Source organism: Pelophylax lessonae (assembly GCF_965119305.1).
Source record: "Pelophylax lessonae genome assembly, contig: HAP1_SCAFFOLD_146, whole genome shotgun sequence".
In the NCBI taxonomy this organism is placed as follows: domain Eukaryota; kingdom Metazoa; phylum Chordata; class Amphibia; order Anura; family Ranidae; genus Pelophylax; species Pelophylax lessonae.
In genome coordinates, this window is record NW_028120134.1 from 333,804 (window position 1) to 354,500 (window position 20,697).

The 20,697-nt window shown below is 44.4% G+C and overlaps 1 protein-coding gene across 1 annotated transcript in view; it reads right to left on the reverse strand.

Moving 5' to 3' along the window:
- Positions 1-4,161: 4,161 nt before the first annotated feature.
- Positions 4,162-20,697, reverse strand: part of LOC309543507 (hemicentin-1-like) — a 119,263-nt gene continuing 102,727 nt past the window's right edge. Inside the window, exons 8-12 of the mRNA XM_082275982.1 lie at positions 16,791-17,102; positions 15,985-16,278; positions 11,556-11,873; positions 9,613-9,645; positions 4,162-4,573 (exon numbers count right to left, since the gene is read on the reverse strand). Coding sequence (XP_082132108.1) covers positions 4,275-4,573; positions 9,613-9,645; positions 11,556-11,873; positions 15,985-16,278; positions 16,791-17,102 — 1,256 coding nt within the window. The 3' untranslated portion in view covers positions 4,162-4,274. The remainder of the gene's footprint in view (positions 4,574-9,612; positions 9,646-11,555; positions 11,874-15,984; positions 16,279-16,790; positions 17,103-20,697) is intronic.

The window sequence follows — 20,697 nt, forward strand, 5'->3', positions numbered from 1 at the left end:
TGTCGCTTATATCAGTCGCAGTCTAAGCCCAGCAGAAAAGAATTATCCTGTTCATAAACTGGAATTTCTTGCCCTGAAGTGGGCTATTGTTGAAAAGCTGCATGACTACTTGTATGGAACTCAGTTTGAGGTGAGAACCGACAACAACCCCCTGACTTATGTTTTGACTACAGCTAAGCTAGATGCCACTGGTCATAGGTGGCTTGCTGCTTTGTCTAATTATCAATTCACTCTCAAGTACAAGCCGGGTCCCAAGAATATTGGGGCTGATTCTCTTTCTAGGCGCCCTGGATTACCCATGAACTTAGAAGAAAGTGACTGGGAGGAAGTACCTGGGCCTATTGTGGCTGCCTATTGTGCTACAGCTGCTGTACAAGGAGACAATATTGTTTTCTCTGACCTACGAGCTATTGATTCCCTGGGAGCTGGTGAAGATTCCAAACATGTATTGCTGCCCCACTGCTTTAGGGGTACCAGAAAACATCCAGCTGCAAAAGAAAGATATGATCCTTCTACAAAAAAGAGATCCAATAATCAGACATGTCAGAGAGTCTGTTTCCAGCAAAGATCCTACCTACATGAGAAAATACCTACCTGAGCAGAGTACCTACTATCTGAAGGAATGGGAGAAGCTCAGAATAATTGATGGACTTTTATACAGGGTACATTTGTTTCATGATCATCCTGGAAGGAGACAGCTAGTGCTCCCTCAAGTCTATAGAAACTCTGTTTTGAGAAGTTTGCATGATCAACATGGGCATCTAGGAGTTGAAAAAACCTATGGATTAATCCAAGACCGATTCTTTTGGCCACGAATGAGGGAAGCTGTTGTGGACTATTGCCGCCGTTGTGTGAGATGTCTGCAACGGAAAACTCTGCCTACTCGAGCTTCCTGACCAGGGGGTATTTTGCGATTTGGCACTGTGTGATTTTAACGGACAATTGCGCGGTCGTGCGACTCTGTACCTAAACAAATTTGACGTCCTTTTTTCCCCACAAACAGAGCTTTCTTTTGGTGGTATTTTTTTTTTTTGATCATGCTCTATAATCAAAAAAAGAGCGTCAATTTTGCAAAAATAAAAATTTTTCTCATTCCCCCCCCCCCCCCAAAAAATGTAAAAATCAAAATGTTTTAAAATTTTTGGCCAGTTTTTCTGCTACATATGTTTGGTAAAAAAATCACAATAAGCGTATTTTGATTGGTTTGCGCAAAAGTTATTGCGTTTGGGTGTAAGAACAGAGATCAACGGTCCTACATAGTAGAACCGTATGATCTCCATTTTAACACAGGGAAGAATGACAGGCGGCCTGTTTACATTAGCCGCCTGCCTTTCTCCCTTCACGGCGGACGATCGCGAGTGACCGGCAGACATCGGGTCCGCCGGTAACACGCACTGACTTCTTAGGGAACGAGTCGGGACGGGAGCGCGCCTCTGCGGGCGCGCACGCCCGCCCGCTATTGGCTCACAAGCTAGTGACAGGCTAGTGACGTACCCCTACGTCCCTTTGCCTGGCCGGGGCTGACCGCCGCAGTAAATAGTCATGCGGTGGTCGGAAACCGGTTAAATACATGAAATGATCTGTGGGAGGGGACAGAAGAAGCTGACATTTATATACATTAAAAAATGCGTGGGAGAAGCTGAGCTTCATATACATTATATAATGTGTGGGAGGGGCTAAGCTTCATATACATTATATAATGTGTGGGAGGGGCTAAGCTTCATATACATTATATAATGTGTAGGAGGGGCTGAGATCCATATACATTATATAATGTGTGGGAGGGACTGAGCTTCATATACATTATATAATGTGTAGGAGGGGCTGAGATCCATATACATTATATAATGTGTGGGAGGGACTGAGCTTCATATACATTATATAATGTGTGGGAGGGGCTGAGATCCATATACATTATATAATGTGTGTGGGAGGGACTGAGCTTCATATACATTATATAATGTGTAGGAGGGGCTGAGATCCATATACATTATATAATGTGTGGGAGGGACTGAGCTTCATATACATTATATAATGTGTGGGAGGGGCTGAGATCCATATACATTATATAATGTGTGTGGGAGGGACTGAGCTTTATATACTTATATAACATTATATAATGTGTAGGAGGGGCTGAGATCCATATACATTATATAATGTGTGGGAGGGACTGAGCTTCATATACATTATATAATGTGTGGGAGGGGCTGAGCTTCATATACATTATATAATGTGCGGGAGGGGCTGAGCTTCATATACATTATATAATGTGCGGGAGGGGCTGAGCTTCATATACATTATATAATGTGCGGGAGGGGCTGAGCGTCATATACATTATATAATGTGTGGGAGGGGCTGAGATCCATATACATTATATAATGTGTGGGAGGGGCTGAGCTTTATTGACCCACTTATCGTAAGATATTGGGGGTCAACACCATCTGTTGAGTTTGCATTGACTACTCTATTAACACAGGAGCACGGAGGGTGACACCACCATTGCACTGAGTGTTATTTTGAAGCACAGTCACTGAAGCTAGCACATCCAGCTTGGATTAATATCACTATTTTGGACTATATGGACACTATCTATTTTTGCACATAATATTTTTTTTAACTTTTCAACTTTTAATATATATATATATATATATATATATATATATATATATATATATATCTATCTCTCTCTCTCTCTATATATATATATATATATATATATATATATATATATCTCTATATATATATATATATATCTCTATATATATATCTGTATATATATCTGTATATATATATCTGTATATATATATCTGTGTATATATATATATATATATATATATATATATATACTGTAATAGGAATTTGCCATCATATGCTCTGTGCTATATTTATTTATTTATATATTTTGATGGTGTATGTGTATACATATATACATCATTTTTTATTGCACTTGACTGTAAAGTCACACTAAGCACAGCATTTGCACTTTATTTTGGTTCACACGCACAGATAAGTGCACAGTGATCATCGCAGGGACCAGAAGATAATATATTGTTTCACCACATATTTGATTTATTTCACTTATAAGGACATGCGCTGTGGGTAATAATTTTCTTATTACCAACACTTCATACTCTAACCTCAGGGTTGTCCACAGCAGCAATCCTATAGCTTAATTAACCAGGCACAGTGTTCACACCTTGGTATCACATTCCCTGCACATCATTATCATAATATTTTTTCAGCACAGTATACTCACCATCACCCTGCCTATGGATATGCGCTGTGAGTAATTACAATATTTAAAAAAATCTTGTTGTTCCTCTGTGCTGAGTGGGTCTAATGGGAGGGGTTTCATAATTATCTATCAGCTGTGGCAGCTGCAGGGCTCTAATGAGGAAATCTGCTGGGCCTGCATCCCTTTAGACGTGTTCCTATTGGGAGGATCTCACCAAAAATGACATTATTGTTGCAGGGGATGCCAGAAATCTGACTTGTATCTTAGTGCAGACTTCTGGGAAAATTGGTGAGCCAATCACACAAGCAGGAAATGATGTTTCTGGGGGTGTGGTCAGAATACATTCTATGTACAGAACATCTCCAGGCGGACATATTGCATTGCAATTTCAGAAAATTACAACAGCTGCAGATTGAAAAGCAAAGGTCATTTTTAATAACGTTCAAAGACAATCTGGTTTGTGTCACAATTGTATTCGCTATATTGTTTTTTCTTTATTTGCTAATTTTTTCCCCCACGAAAGTGGAGTTACCCTTTAAATACATTATATCATGTGTGGGAGGGGCTGAGCTTTATATACATAATGGGGTGTCCTGACTGTGGGGCTCCTGGGGGAGAAAAGTCTTACAGACTGATTTCACCATTCAGCCACATTCTCTGACACTCCGACAACCAGCAGAGAAGACTTTTATATGTATAGAAGAGATAAAAACTTTAATCCGGTCATTACACAGAAGTGTCACAATCACCATTCAGAAGATGTCCTCACTGAATATCCATCAGATCCCGGAGCCTTTCCCCAGAGAGGTCCAATGACTTCTCATTCTGTCATACTGATCCACTGGCCTCAATACTGTCACTGATATGGTCAGATGTCCGCCATTAATGGGATGAGATGAGTCCCTCCTCCGATTCCTCCTCATATGGTCATATGACCACCATTAATAAGAAGATATGAGTCCCATCTCTGATCTCCTCCTCATATGGTCAGATGACCGCCATTAATAAGAAGATATGAGTCCCTCCTCGGATTTCCTCCTCACACCAGTGGCAGTGTGAAGGATTCCTCTGCAGTCTGATAATTATAGAACACCTCCAATTTGATTGGACAGTCTTTGCCTGAGTCCTCCGGTGTGAAGGTGATGGTGGATGTACAGTTGGTGCCGTCCTGTCTGTTCTCTATTTCTCCATCAATAGGAAACATTCCTGTATACCAGGTGAACTCCGCACTGCCTTCCTGACATTCTTCAATGTACGCTACAAGAGTCACCTCCTCACCCACCCGGGGGCGCTCCGTCACACATTTAATCTCCCGTATTTGGAACTTCTTCTCTGGTCCTGTGGAGGGAAGAATATTGTAATTATTGGCGAGCCAGCCATGACAAGTCTGATGTCAGATACCATACTCAGCTTCTCTTCAATCCCCTCCTCCCCCAGCAGCTCATACTCACCTTTACTTCACTCCCCACCAGGGGCTAAAGACAACCTGTACTTCCAGGTATGGAAGAACATGTGACTCAACCCATATGGCAGTGCTGGGCCAATCATCCTCTAGCAGAGCTGTCACATTGGGGAGTGTATACTGAGACTTGAAGGTCTCGGAGCTTATGTGATTTCTCCTGCTGCTGGCAACAGAGCAGGGTGGTGGGGGAGGGGAGAGAAGGGGAGTATGTTATGCTTTTGTGGGGGAGGAGCTTAAGGGAACTTGTTGGATTGTACTGCACAATGAAGAGAATGGGTTTTACTTTAAGGAATCAATATTTTGAGAAGCAGAATAGTGAAATTGTCGGCTTTGTGAGCATTTGTTACTTTGATAGATCTTCAGAGTTATATATACAAACCATATACATTTTTGCATTGAATTCATTTTACAGTTCCGATCCCTATGGAATAGAGTACATATAAGGTACATGTGGTTCTTAGTCCCATGTTGCTAAGTGCTTTCTAACAATTTTGAGTACCAAATCTGCCCCCCCCTCTTTCCCTCCTGTTACAGCCGATTTGACACTAGCTCAGAAGGAGATGGCTGACTGATAACTGCAGCTTGTCACAGCGCTGAGCACTTTCCTGAGACAAGAAGAGGCAAGAGGAATGCAAAGGATAACATGCCCCTCCTCCCTCTGCATTCCTCTTGCTGCTTATCTCAGGAAAGTGCTCAGCGCTGTGACAAGCTGCAGTTATCAGTCAGCCGTCTCCTTCTGAGCTGTTGCCAGATTAGACAGGGGGGGGGGGAGGGGGCAGGTTGGTCCTCATAACTAGGGTTAGGTGTGAATAGTTTATCAGGACTTTCCTGGTCTCCATTCAGGTTGTCCTGGAGGACGGTGTGCGCCAAAAAAAAAGTTTTTGAAGTCTCGGGGCCTCTAAGAGATTCCAGAATGATATCAGCTCTAGTAGAGGCTACAGGATGTTCTTCTATCTTTCAGGCTGAACTCTGAGAATTACAAAACATAAAATAAAACCCTTGCAGAGGGGCCCCCATTGCACTGCAAAGGTTAGATGCTTATTAAAGAATATGTTCCTTCAACATTCCCTCCCCCTGATGTGTCTGCTGTACCATGTACTGGAATTAGAAAGTCTCCTGTTCTCTTTGTACTGCTTCCTTTGTCTGAAATCCCTGGTGTTCCTGCCAGTCCCTCTGCTTTCCTATTATAAACTGACCACACTAAGCAGGAGAGCACATCCATCCCACTGTGGTCAGCTCTCTAGCTGTGCTGGGAACTCAGCCTGCTCTCCTCCAATGATCAGACTTGTCCTGACACCCCCCCCCCCCCTGCACAGTCATTTAGTGGGACAATCAGTGTGCTGCTGTTTCTCCTCCTTCATCTCTCTATGCACCTGGGTACTGAGACTTGGGGCCCATGTCACTATATCGCCATTGGTGGCGTTTACGCGATCGACTCTGAATTTAACGTGATGGCGAATGGGAGAAGGTGAGATCGGAATTCACTATTGACTTTCACAATCTCAAATTCGCCGGCGTGTTACGTTAATTAATTTAACGCGGCGAGAAAAAATAGAACTGAAGCAGTGCAATTCTTAAAGCTTAGTGAATTACTCTCCCCCGTGATCATTTATAAAAAAAAAAGGGGGGGGGGAATGTATTTATAATGTTAGAGAAATACTGTAAAACTCTTTCCTCACACGATGATCTTCTTTCCAGGGCTTCGGGTTGTAGGTGGGCCCTCGGTGTTCTCACATACAATGGAGGTCTATCAGTCCTGAATTGTACATAATGTGATCACTGAAGCAGCTGAGAGAAGAAGATTTGGGGGGTGCATCGCACAGCATAGATGAAGGGTTTTGGAGGGAGGAATAAGGTACAGAAGTATTACAGATTATTCCTCCATGCCGAGACTCCAGACAAGCAAGTAACACCCGCAGTGTAAGGAGGACCCTACTACAAGGGTGTATTTATCTGGTGCCCCCAGTTTGGCTTTGAGTTGGCATGCACAGCATTAATAAGAGCCAAAATAGTGTCTCTAAGCCTGGAAGCTATAGAAGATGCCTGCAACTTCTCAGGGACAATATCATCAGAGCTTCTGGAGCAGATGTCTGAGAGGCCGCTAGAGCCAGATTAGCTAAGGACTGTGAGGGGAATGCATTGAGGAATGATTGCAGTCTCTGTGGTGAGAGTCGGCAATTTACGTTTTAATTTGGCCCATGAAATCCTAAATAATTTTAGTGAAATCTTCCTGGGATAAGGCTGGGGAGGGGGCCACACCTGACCCAGCTAAGAAAGACTCTGAGGAAAGTAGGCACCACCTTCCAGGCTGTTAGGGTCAGGTGCTTGGGAAAGGCACCGCAGGACACCCCATCAGTACAAGGGCACTGCAGGACACCCCATGTTAGGGGATGATGGGATGGAGGGACCTTCTTGTCGTGGAAATTAATAGGGCTTGGAGCATAGAAACCTGCTTCAGTGCGCTCAAGATTATTACGCACCAAACACCATTAATAGCTTGTACTGAAAAGTACAATTGTACCGCTCTTTTATATACTGGTTTACCAAGCGCTCGGCGACAAAAAAAGTAACAGACACGCTGGGTCGTTTCGATGCCACCTGCCAGGTCTCTCTCCGGATATGTATGTGTGTGCATGTGTGTGTGTGTGGGTAAGAGCAAGTGTTTGTGGGTAAGAGTTTCTGTGTGTCTGCATGGATGGATGGCTGTGTGAGCTGCTGTGTGAGCGTGTGTGTGTGTGTGTGTGTGTGTGTGTGTGAGCTTCCTGTGTCTTCTGTGTCCTCTGTGTGAGTCTCAGGGCAGGGCTTGGTTTATTTACAGCAAGTGAACAAAAGGGAGTTACAGGGAGTGGCTTCACAACCACCAATCACAGAAAGTACAATGGGCAGTGCTTATGTAGAAACACAGCCATGTGCAGAGATGAGCAGAAATGGCTGCCATCTTATCACTAACAAGTCTTTCCTGCAATGACAGTTAAAGCAATAATCACTGTGAACAGCGATTATCGGTAAAACCGACACTGGGAGACGTTATGACTATTTAACTAAAGAAATGTCTATCAAAATTTCCACAACATTCTACAGTGGGATTGCCTCCCTTGTGCTCAGGAGCTGAGATTTTGCACTGACATCCTCAGAATATTCCAGATAAAACCTTGGATGCTCCTGAACCAGCAGATAAGAGCAGGAATGGTCAAACGTCCAGAGGTGACCAGGTTGTAGGTGGTGTGCAGCGCTGTGCGGAAGCAATAACACACACATTCCCAGTGGGATGAAATAACTTGTACTACTCAGGGCCATCTTACCAAATGGGCATGCTGGGCACCTGCCCATGGGCCCCACTTTCCTGGGAAGCCCCACCTGCCGAGCGAACCCAGCCCCAGCCAAGCATTCTTCCTGATTCCTGTGTGCATCCCGCTGCCAAACTTAGCAGGTGACAAGCGCCTGTCGGCCCTGCGCTGCTGTCAGGCCACTTAGGCCAACTGCAGGAATGCCTGTCCACCTCCACGGGAACAGGCGCACACCGGACAGTTGAGTCTGACTCCCATACCTGTGTGTGTTCCCCAGACCCAGCCGCCCAACTTGGAAGCTGTCATTAGCCTGGCACTGCTGTACCAATAAATATCACCTTACCCATAATTTGCATTTTTATTCTCGTGGGTGATTGTGCAGGCAGGGGCCCCAGTGCATTGCCTGGGACCCTTTAATGTTCTTAAGATGGCACTGGTACTACTGATATAATGCAGAGACAATTCACAAACACCTGGTGGGAAGGCAGTCCAGCTGGAATCACAGTTCCAGCAGCGTGTAGGAAGCAGGTTTCAGAGAGGGGCAGAATGCAGCCTGGCAGAGGTCCAGAAAGGATGTGAACCCTACACAGATATCATCAGAAATCTTTTCCTATTGCTAGTATTGTTACTAACACACGTGGAGTACCTTTCCAATGCTACCAACTCGCATAAAGCAATCCAAACACAGGGGCCAGGGCCTTAAATAGATTCTGTCACATCTAACATGGCCGCCAGAGTCACATGGGTGTCCAACATCCAATCAGATTGCTGCTCAGTGACTCAGGAAACCATAGAGGTTCCTCATGACTTCCTCTCCCTCTGCACTGTTGCTGAGGTTGAGCGCCACCTGCAGTGAAGACAGCAGACTGCACCTGGCTACACAGTCACTGTGGGTGGCAGCAAGGACTTATTGAGGTGGATCTGTATGTCTCATGCAGTTAGAAGCAGGAAGTTTCTACATTATGCTAAATGGAGGGAATAGAGCGTGGAGAGCGACACAACACCTAGCGATGCAGCACTCAATCCCCCAATGTTTAACCCTTTCCATGCCAAGCAACCGAAAGAAGGGCATGGTAATGGTGCCCAACAGTTCTACTAAAAGAAGTCCTGCAGCTCCCAATGCTCAGCCCACATAACATACTCATAAATGAGTACTTCAGAGTCGGGGTCACCAGAGGCTGTGACACGGCTCTGCACCTGGAAAGCGCTCTGCAGATAATACAAAGATCTGGAAAGAGCCACATTGCAGAGCCCAGTGCAGGAAGGTCACACTCCGGGCAGACCATGGTCCAGCAGAGTACGGCCTCCAAAGCGATTGCTGAGAATACGCCAACCCAGATGGCTGCAAGAAGAGACTTTGTGAAGCAGCATGTAGAGTCTTTATTAAAGGAATAATTCGTTGAACTTTTCTCATTACAGAAAAAAGCGCCCAGCGACCCTTCCATTCCCAGCATGCCTCAGCAAAAACTGAGGCATGCTGGGAGTGGAAGGCTATCAGGCTGGCTACTGTTTTTTAGATTGCAGGTGTAAAAATCCTCCTATAGGTGGCAGTATAACCCAAGTGTCTCTGAATCCTGTGTCCCTCAACAAAAAAACTTGATTAGGTTGATTTTATAAATTATTCTTACCAGTTTTTGTTGCTTTCGCCTTCCCAGAATCTCCTATTAAACAAGAGAAATATTTGCCAATAAAAAAGAAAAAATCAAATTATTACACAAATATCATTAAATATCAATATATTGATAATGGGATCCATGAAAATAAGAGACCTCAACAAGCACAGCGCTCAAATCAGCCCCAAATAAATCCCATCCCCCGCACAGTTCTCAGTGTTCACAGTGCTGCTCATGTATAGGAGAACTGCTGGCCGGCCGCAGTCTGGGGGTTCAATGACCTGACAAAGAGGACCTGAACTCAAAGATGAAGATTCACTGTTTTATAGGAAATGTCTAGAAATGTTAAATCTAAGCAGTACCCTGAGAAATCCTCTTTAACCATTTGTCTACTGGGCACATTTACCCCCTTCCATCCCAGGCCAATTTTTAGCGCTGTCACACTTTGAATGACAATTACGCAGTCATGAAACACTGTACACATATGACATTTTTATCTTTTTTTTTCACACAAATAGAGCTTTCTTTTGGTGATATTTAATCACAGCTGGGGTTTTTTATTTTTTTGCTAACAAATGAAGAAAATGAAAATGTAGAAATGAAGAAAAAAATGTTTGAAAAAAAAAAAACGTTTTTCTTAGTTTTGCAAACAGGTAATTCTTCTCCTTCACTGATGTGCGCTGATGATGCTGCACTGATACACACTGATGAGGCGGCATTGATGGGCACTGATGAGGCGGCATTGATGGGTACTGATGAGGCAGCACTAATGGTCACTTATAAGCATCACTGATAGGCAGCATTGATGAGGGGGCACTGATTGGCAGCATTGATAGGCAGCACTAATGAGGAGGCACTGATTGGCAGCACTAATGAGGGGGCACTGATTGGCGGCACTGATTGGCGGCACTGATGAGGGGGCACTGATTGGCAGCACTAATGGGCACTGTTGGGGCTGCACTGATAATCAGGACCCTGATTATCAGTGTAGATGTCTCCTTTCACACTAGCCAGTTACCGGGTCTCTCCTCTCGTCACGCTGTGACAGCATTAGTAAAGGAATGCGATAACCAGCAAGTGTGTTTACATCGTGATCAGCTGTGATTGGACAAAGATGATCACATGGTAAAGAGGCTCATCATCGTCTCTTTACCGCAATCAGTTATCTGCTGTGCCCGAGGAACACAATGCACCAGTGAGCCCCCAGCAAGAATGGGAGGACATAATATGACGTTTTCCCAGAACAACAGTGGTCCCGTCCGACCATCATCGAACAATACGTTGGCCAGGAAGCAGTAAACACAACAGAGCATTTCCTAGACACTCCTGTTCCATAGCCTCATAGCTTTATATCTGCAGTCTCACCAGATTTGGAGATGTCAGTACCGTGCTGCTCACTGTTTTCCTTGCTGGAGGGGAAGCTGTACCTGAGGACCTGTAATGCAAGAGCCTCCCTGCTTCATCCATTCTGTGTCTCTGTGCTTCCTCTGCCTCTATCATTACCCCTCCAGTCTACAGATAACCAATAATCTAAGGGGCAGCTCTGACACGAGGAAACAAAGCCCTGCTCCTCTAACAAGATGACCAGTTCTACATAGACATAATGTACAAAAAGGCATGGAAAGTCAGTAATGGAGAAAAGATCATCTGCAGAGAGACCACAGACAATACTGATGTCCTGTCCTTTGTCCTCGGCTTCCACAGTAAAGGTCACCGTTCCCAATTACTAATATTCCCTCCTGTGATAAGCGGCACGGCCAGCACTGCACCCCTCCTCCTCCTGTCTGCATTCACTTCAACAGGAACATCCAGTTCAGCCAGACATTTGTGTTCATGAATCCACCACCTAATCCTATTGGCTGAGGGTGATGGGATGTACATGGAGCGCCCCCTCTGGACTCATCTAATGAATGACATATGAACACATCATACATATGAAGAATACCCGGGGATCTCACCTGTCAGGTGCAGAGTATATCGCTTCTCTCGGACGGTCTTGGACTGACTGTGTGTCACCTCACACCGGATGGACGCATCATCATCGCTCAGCTTCGGGGCGAAGGTCACTGTGCTGGAAGATTTATACAAACCATCCGATCCGATCTCTGGATCCGATATTGTCACTTCAGATTGGGGGAAGGTGCTGAACTCTTTATACCATTTTATTTGTAGCTCTCGGGGGGAATATCCGGACATTGTTACTCGGAATGAGGCCTCCTGATTGGCTGTCACTTTCGTTTGATCGACAACAATGTCGGATAATGTGGGCGGTCTCTCTGTAATGATAAATACAAACAGATGTGTGTTATTCTGTGTATGGAGTATAGAGTGAGAGATACGATGGAAGGATAGAAGATTTCGGTCATCAAAGATACTTTATGACCCCACTTCCATATCATAGAAGGATAAAGTCCATTCATCTGAACAGATTGAGGAACCGTCCTGGAGAGGAGCCGTGTCCCGGGAATGGATGCCGGGAATCCGGACACAAGGTTACCATCTACAGCCCCATCTGTGTCACCACAAAGAGAACTTTCTAGAATTCTGACTGACTGAAATCTCAGCAGAGAAGTAATAATGGACCCAGAAGTGTGAACTTCATACATCACCGAACCATTGAAGCCTTCACTGCCCTCCCTGTGCTAAATATTCCAGCCAGCAGAAGGGGGACAGTTCTATAACCCCTGTGAGCTCCATCATTCCTCTTTTATGTCTGACCAGCTAAAGTCAGTGGAGATGCCAGGAATCCGGACACAAGGTTACCATCTACAGCCCCATCGGTGTCACCACAAACACAGAACTTTCTGGGAGTTCTTACCGACTTCAATGGATCCTCAGAAAACTCAGCAGAGAAGTAATAATGGACCAGAAGTGTAAACTTCATACATTACCGAACCATTGAAGCCTTCAGAGCCCTCCCTGTGCTAAATATTCCAGCCAGCAGAAGGGGGACAGTTCTATAACCCCGGTGAGCTCCATCATTCCTCTATTATGTCTGACCAGCTAAAGTCAGTGGAGATGTCGGGAAGCCGGATCTATGTAGATGAAGAGAACCTGTCTGATGCTGGATGAAGGAAAGATTATTCTATACACAGAGGAAGGCCAACTCTACAAATCAGCTGCAGGCAGATGTGCAGGGAGATGGACAATAAGAACCTGGAAACCTCCTGATATAAGGATAATGATAATAATGTTCTGTGCACACTATGTACCCCAGCAAGGGATTCTATGACACCGGGAGAAAGGAAAGTGATGTCACTCACAGAAAAGTGTCCATGCTGCTTTCTTTTGTGTAATTTGCACCGATAAAATGAACAGCAGAAACCTGACTGGTAGAGGTAACGCTGACTCTTCATATGTATAGTGTAGCACCCCCTTACCCTAGGCTGTAGAGGAGGAACCCTGGACAGCTTGGTGGTATAGCATTTCAACTCTCAAGGCAGAATCCTTGGCTTATTGTGAGATAAAAAGCAAATTGGGGACCAATCACTTAAAAATATTTAAAGAAGTTATTTGGCTCAATAACTCCAGTAGCGAAGGTTAGGGGGCAGGACACCCCATGTGATGGGACTGCACCATGTCACGGTGTAGTAAGGGTTTGGTGTCACCCAGGGTTCACATTCAGGTTTTTCAGATTTCCCCAGAACTGGTAAATCCTGGTATGAGGTTTTGGAGCCCGGAAGCTTTGTAGAATGTTGGGTGGGATGAAGCCTCCAACCCTGGGACCATGCTTAGATGGTGACCAGCACCTGCTGATTGTGAATGTGTGCATAGACCTTATAGTGTGGGAACTGAATAGAGTTGAGGACTCCACCTGGGAGATAGAAGGCTTTGTCAATGGGACAATGTGTGAGACAGTACAGCTGGGAACAGATAGCCATTGCCTATGTGAGTATTGTCAGGAGGATCAGACAAGGGCCTGATGTGGGAGGCCAGAGCAATGGTGCTGCAAGAGAAAGCCAGGAGGCTGAAGTAAAGAATTTGTGTTTTGTGGCCTTGATGAATAATCACTGCAATGGAAATCCTGATGTAAGGAATATTTTCTTTTAAAATGGGCGGAAAAGTGCTTAAATCAATGTTGGTGTGTGGACTGTATCCTTAAAGTGATAGTAAAGAAGTGATAGTAAAGGTTTACATTTTTTTTTCTATCAAACATGTCATACTCACCTGCTCTGTAATGGTTTTGCACAGAGAAGCCTGAAGTCTCTTCTTCTCGAGTCTCCCAGCGGTGCTCCTGGCTCCTCCCCCCTGCTGAGCTGCTTGCTCTAAGGGCACTTGTGCGTGCTCGCTCCTGTGCCACATCTGTATGTCTGAGACATACAGAGCGTGGCTCGGCCCCGCCCCCACTCCCTCTTTACTGGCTGTGATGGACAGCAGCAGGAGCCAATGGAGGCAGAAACCTGGGAGAGCTTCTGCTCTTGTGCAGGTCGCTGGATCAGGTTCAGGGTTCAGGTATATACAGTAAAACCTTGGATTGCGAGCATAATTCGTTCCAGAAACATGCTTGTAATCCAAAGCACTCTTATATCAAAGCAAATTTTCCCATAAGAAATAATGGAAACTCAGATGATTCGTTCCACAACCATTTATTCATAAGTATTTCAGTTTATAGTCTATATACAAAGATTATATGAATGTGATAGGTTGTGTCATCATAAAATGTCCATCCAAAAATGGCTGCCTCCATAAGGGGATTAGAAGCAAAATCCAGCAGGAGCTACAGAGTATAAAAGAGAAGAGAGGCGCATCTAAGTGTAGCAGTATGGGGACATTTAACAAAAGGTACAACATTTAGCAACTCACATGGTTGATGATTAAAGAGGCACATCTAAGTATGCAGGCATGCGGGGTAAAGCTGTCCACATAGACCATCTTCTGAACCACTGGCTCTCACCGATGTCAGTCTGCAATTGTGATTGGGAAGACTACCCTGCAGTAGAGTGATCTGAAAGCGAGACTTTGAATCCCTCGTGGAGCGCAGCGTGGAAGGGTGTGATGAAGATGGCAGTGCGGAGGATGATCTATGTGGACAGCTTTACCCCGGATGCCTGCATACTTAGATGTGCCTGTTTTAATCATCAACCATGTGAGCTGCTAAATATTGAACCTTTATTAAATGTAACAATATTGCTACACTTAGAGGCGCCTCTCTTCTCTTTTATACCCAGTTGTGACATGACGCTACTTGTATATCAAGACATCGCTTGTATATCAAGTCAAAATTTATTTTAAAAATGTGCTTGTCTTGCAAAGCGCTCTCAAACCAAGTTAAGCCCCGTACACACGCACAGATCGTCGTCATACAAACGTCGGCGGACGAAAGATCTGCCGATTGTACGCGTGTTAGTATGGTGCCTCCGACAGCTGTCTGCACACAATCCGCGGACAAGAGTCTTTCTTGCAAACATGAAAATTTTTGTCTGCGGACACCAGAACGGACGATTGTTCGCCTGTCAGTACAGAAATCAGCCGACAGACCGCAGATTTGCAAGACTGGGCATGCTCAGAAAATAAAAAACACAGGGAAAGTTAACCATTACATGACATCACTTCTGCAGTCAGCTGAAGTCTGCAGACAAAATTCTTGTGCTGTCCTTGTGCTGTCTTTGCACTTTTCAACAGACACCGACATCCCGGGGAGAAAAGACGAACATTTGTATGACGACGATCTGTGTGTGTGTGTACGGGGCTTTACTCTCAAACCAAGGTTTTACTGTATTGGCGGGGCTAAGGAGGGAGCTGCACCCTTCAGGCTTTATGACCACTCTAAAGAGCTACCTGGAGCTAATCTTTCCCCACCCAAAAATACATCTCCAGACTTCTCTTCTAGTAAAGTATATAGCTGGCCTTTTGAAAGCCCTGGAAGCAATGTATACCCCCCTCTCAGCACAGAATCCTCCTCCTAAAATGCTGTATGAAGGCGGCCATATTTCTGCTCCGCTCCTCTTGATGTACCCTTAGCAGGACAGCAAATATCCTTTAGGCCCCAAGACACAGTCCAACTTCCAGGAGGCAAATGTGGATTTTTGATACTTTTGTTTAACCTTTCAATAAACTGGTCATTTTTAATACAGTGCGTGGTTCTCGGTAACTCCTGTATGGGAAAGGATGCCTTAACCCCCAGGTTTGGTATTGTTTCATAGTTTTCTGTTAGAGGACCACCCCTGGTCATTTAAGGGTAAGTCAGTGATTAAAGCGGAGCTCCACCCAAAAAAGGGAAGCTCCGCTTGTTCGCATCCTTCACTGCCATGTTTTAGCATTTTGTGGGTGGGAAGGGGGAGCCGGTACCTGTTTTTGACAGGTAGCCACTCCCACTTATGGGTAAGATCACCTCTGCAATTTCTGAGTATTTCCATGTGTTTCCAGATTTACTTCCACGTAACTTACCTGGGAGTCTCAGGTGTATTTTCTTCTCAATAGGATTTTCCATGCCCTTGTGTTTCACACTGCAGGTATAAACCTTCCCATGATCCCGAGCTGTAGGTGTTATAGTCAGAGAACAGGACAGAACATCTCCGCTGCCTCGGGTCACTCCTTTCTCCGGATCTCTTCCACTCGCTGACCAGGTGACCTCAGGGGTTTCTCTGGGATCCCAGTCAGTCACTTTACAGTGCAGAGTCAGAGGTCTTCCATAATCTGGTTTACTGGGATCAGTGGAGATCTCACTGACAGCTGGGAGCCCTGCAGAGGAAGAACATGAAACAGTCACATCAGTCTCTGTACCAGAGGAGCTTACACTCTAATGTCCCCCCCCCCCCACAGTCACATCAGTCTCTGTACCAGAGGAGCTTACACTCTAATGTCCCCTCCCCCACAGTCACATCAGTCTCTGTACCAGAGGAGCTTACACTCTAATGTCCCCTCCCCCACAGTCACATCAGTCTCTGTACCAGAGGAGCTTACACTCTAATGTCCCCTCCCCCACAGTCACACCAGTCTCTATGCCAGAGGAGCTTACACTCTAATGTCCCCTCCCCCACAGTCACACACTATTATTATACATTTATATGAAGTTTGTGGGTTGATGTCGCTCCATGTAAGTACAATGCTGCACCTCCTTCCACACCTCCAGACTCAGCCAATATTGACCTTCACAGGACATCACAGATCAATGTCTATATATATATATATATATATCATCCATCTACTGAACTTATTACCATCATCTAGAAGGAGAATGAAGATCTGATTACCTCTCAGATGTAGCAGATATTCTTTTGTAGAAGTCTTTCCTTCATGAGTGATCTCCAGACGGATGGGAACTCCATGATCTTTAAATGTCGGAGTGAGTGTCAGCTTTGTGGTTCCAGAGAACATCTTGGATTCTGAGTCTTTCTGGAAGTTTTTTGTCCATTCCTCAGACTTAAATTTGGTTAATCCCCTATACCACTGGATGGTGGGATTTCCAGGATGCATATTACTGATTTCACAGGATAATGTCACCGGCTGTCCAGGCTGGGGTGGTGCTGGGTCACATTGTATGTCACCCAGAGTGGGCGGAGAGCCTGCAATATAGAGGAACCTCAGTGTTATATGTCAAAAAATAAAAGAAAAAGAAGAAGAAAAAAAGGAGTTCCACTAATAAATGAGATCCCTTCTGTATAATATTGGTATATAGGAAGGACACATTGCCCAGACTGCACTGTCCTATCATTGTGGAGGGGGCTGTTTGTGATGGGAAATTCCTGTCAGTTACATCCAATCCCCCTGAAGTAGTTGGTATCTCCATATTTTCACATATACAGTAGTCTCAGAAAAGTTATTAGAAAAAAATAAGCAGCGTTGGTCTGTACTACCTCTGGACTCCCTCATTAATTGCACTAGTGACCAAATAATAATTTTCACTCATATACAATACAATATGTGCTAAAATAAGCAGCAAATACAATGTCATATAAATTATCAATATATACAAAAATGTGCAAACAATGCATAAAGTGCGAATGAAGTGCGAACAAAAAGTCTGTGTGACCCAAAGGAGAAAATGCCATAGAAACTCTCCAATCTTGTGCTATATAAACTTCTCAGGGGTATATTTCATGCTCCTGTGTATAACACCCAGTGTGACCCTTCACCATTCACACTAAATAACTCAGCAGAGTTAATGGTTGGTCAAGTTATAGACCAGCTACATTGCTGATCTCTTTAAAGGTAATACTTCACAATATTAAAAAAGAATAGCGCGCAAATGCAAAAGAAATTACTACCAAATCTGAAGAGAGTCCATAAATAAAAATGGGGGTTTGGTCCCACCATATGGCCATATCGTGCTCAAGCCCACTACTGCGTCAAAGTACCCCATTATCAGTGGGTCCTACACTATCCATGAAAAAGAGATGAATCCAGCCCTTCTAACCCTTGGAGACAACACTCCTTGCTGGGGAAGATGTGCAAATGCACTACAGGGGACTCCTACTATATCCACTTGATGGTGGACACTGATTGAGTACAGGTGTGTGTGGGGGGTGGGGAGGGCTGCTCAACCTCGATAGTCTGGTCAGACCGAATACATAATAAACAGGCAAAAAATTTGGGGGAGCATACCCATGTATTTCCAAAGCTGCTGCAGCTATGAACCAAAAGACATGTATATTAAAAACGAATAGCGCGCAAATGCAAAAGAAATTACTACCAAATCTGAAGAGAGTCCATAAATAAAAATGGGGGTTTGGTCCCACCATATGGCCATATCGTGCTCAAGCCCACTTCCCCAGCAAGGAGTATTATCTCCAAGGGTTAGAAGGGCTGGATTCATCTCTTTTTCATGGATAGTGTAGGACCCACTGATAATGGGGTACTTTGACGCAGTAGTGGGCTTGAGCACGATATGGCCATATGGTGGGACCAAACCCCCATTTTTATTTATGGACTCTCTTCAGATTTGGTAGTAATTTCTTTTGCATTTGCGCGCTATTCTTTTTTAATATACATGTCTTTTGGTTCATAGCTGCAGCAGCTTTGGAAATACATGGGTATGCTCCCCCAAATTTTTTGCCTGTTTATTAATACTTCACAATAATGACTCCAGATTTGGTCCCTGAACCCTCTCATACAGGCCCTGATCACACAGAGGCAGGATAGAAGAAGTACGGCTTCTATAGTGTAAAAACATTTGAAAAAACAGGCTTTTTTTTTTTTTTTTTTTTAAATAATCAAAACACTCCTATTCAGAGTGTCTTCCAGACACTAAGACATCATATGACGAAACGCGGAGAGCGGGCAAGGACGCTGATCTCACCGTGCATGCCAGTATCGTGCTCGTGGCTTGAATCACCATCCCATAGAGGATAGGCTGCACAAACATGCGTTGTTACCCTAGTGTCGGGAAGACACTATGATCACGATCTCCACTTTGATCTATGTTAAATGTGTGTGCATTAAAATGTGTGCTGGGGGGTGTTTTTATGAAACATGGCTAGAGGTTCAAGAAGGACCTAGCCTGCATTCAGGCCCTATTGTCTCAAATCTCCACACTGGAGACATCCCATAAGCAGAGTCAGTCTCCTACCACCATGCTCGCACTTACTTGATGCTAGGCTACGATTGTTAGAGCTTCTGAATCAAAAAACCATGTCAATTACGGATAAACTTTGTGAATTGTACTATGATGAGGCCAATAAACCGGGGAGATTGTTGGCTAGGGCATTGTATGCCAGGAATAGCATCATCTCTATTCTGAAACTGAAACGCCCTGAGGGTCAGCTTACTCACCACCCTAAAGAAATCCATAGCTTGCTTCATTCATTTTACGATGGCCTGTACATTTTACCTATTTATCCCTCTAATGTGACTTTAGAAGACCCCACATCTACCATAGCGGACTACATCCCTAAGGCAGCCTACCATCCCTCCATCGACAGTGCAAGGACTAGAACAACCCTTTACAAATGGAGATTGGGGTACTTCTCTCTTCCCTTCATAATAATAAAAGCCCAGGTCCCGACTGGTATACAGCCCGCTTTTACTGAATTTACCGACTAAAATGTTTAATGTAGTGGAAGTAGATTCCCCTTTTATGAGACAAGCACTTGAGGCCCATATTACTGTACTGCCGAAGCTGGGTAAGGGCTGTGTCTCTTGTGGTAGCTACCAGCCTATATCCCTGATGAACATAGACATTCTGATGTATTCTAAAGTCATAGCTAACCGACTTATGCCTTTGATCCTCGATTTGGACCATCTTGACCAAGTGGATTTCACTCCAAATAGAGAAGCTAGGGATAATATCCTTAAAGCAATTACATTAATGGAACATTCTCAGAAATGTGGAATCCTGTCTATTATCGGTAGATGCCGAAAAGGCGTTTGACCGGGTCCACTGTTCGTTCCTTCAACACACGCTTCAGCAGATAGGAATCGGCCCTAGCCTTCCGGCAAAGATTTTAGTCTTGTATAACTATCCCTCAGCGAGGACACCTCACCATAGCCAGATGGCAGAACCCTGACATTAAAGGCATTACTGTGGGTCAACATCCATATAAACTCTCTCTTTATGCGGACAATCTCTTGCTGTACATTTCTAATTCCTTTATATCCATCCCATCCCTTATTCGAACATTTGAGGAATTTGGGACAGCAAGCAATTTTAAAGTGAATTATTATAAGACAGAGGCTCTGAATGTTTCTTCGTCTTAATTTACTGCATCTCACCCTCGAAGCAACTTTGCATTTACATTTGCCTGTCTTAAATCATATGATAAACCACATATTTCGTGGTTCGGCCGGCCACATTAGCGATATCAAAATGGACATATTGCCGAAATTATTATATGCCTTTCAGGCTATCGCAGTCCCCCCGTCTCTGGAATTTAGTCTCTCACTGAATAAAGCTATAAGCGCCTTTACATCCGCAAAAAAAAAAAAATAGATTAACTACCCTATCCCAACCCAAGAGAAGAGGGGGGTTGGCTTTACCTCAAATGTTATCTCGGACATCATCATGCAGCATCTATGCTCAGATTGGTAGACCGTCAGGGCCGATCCTAGGGTCACAGACGCCAGAGTGCAGAAATATTTCTGGCGCTCCCCTGTGGGCGTGGTCATCTTACTAACTCTTCCCCTTTACAAATGTTCCTATGGCAACGACTTAAACACAGAGAT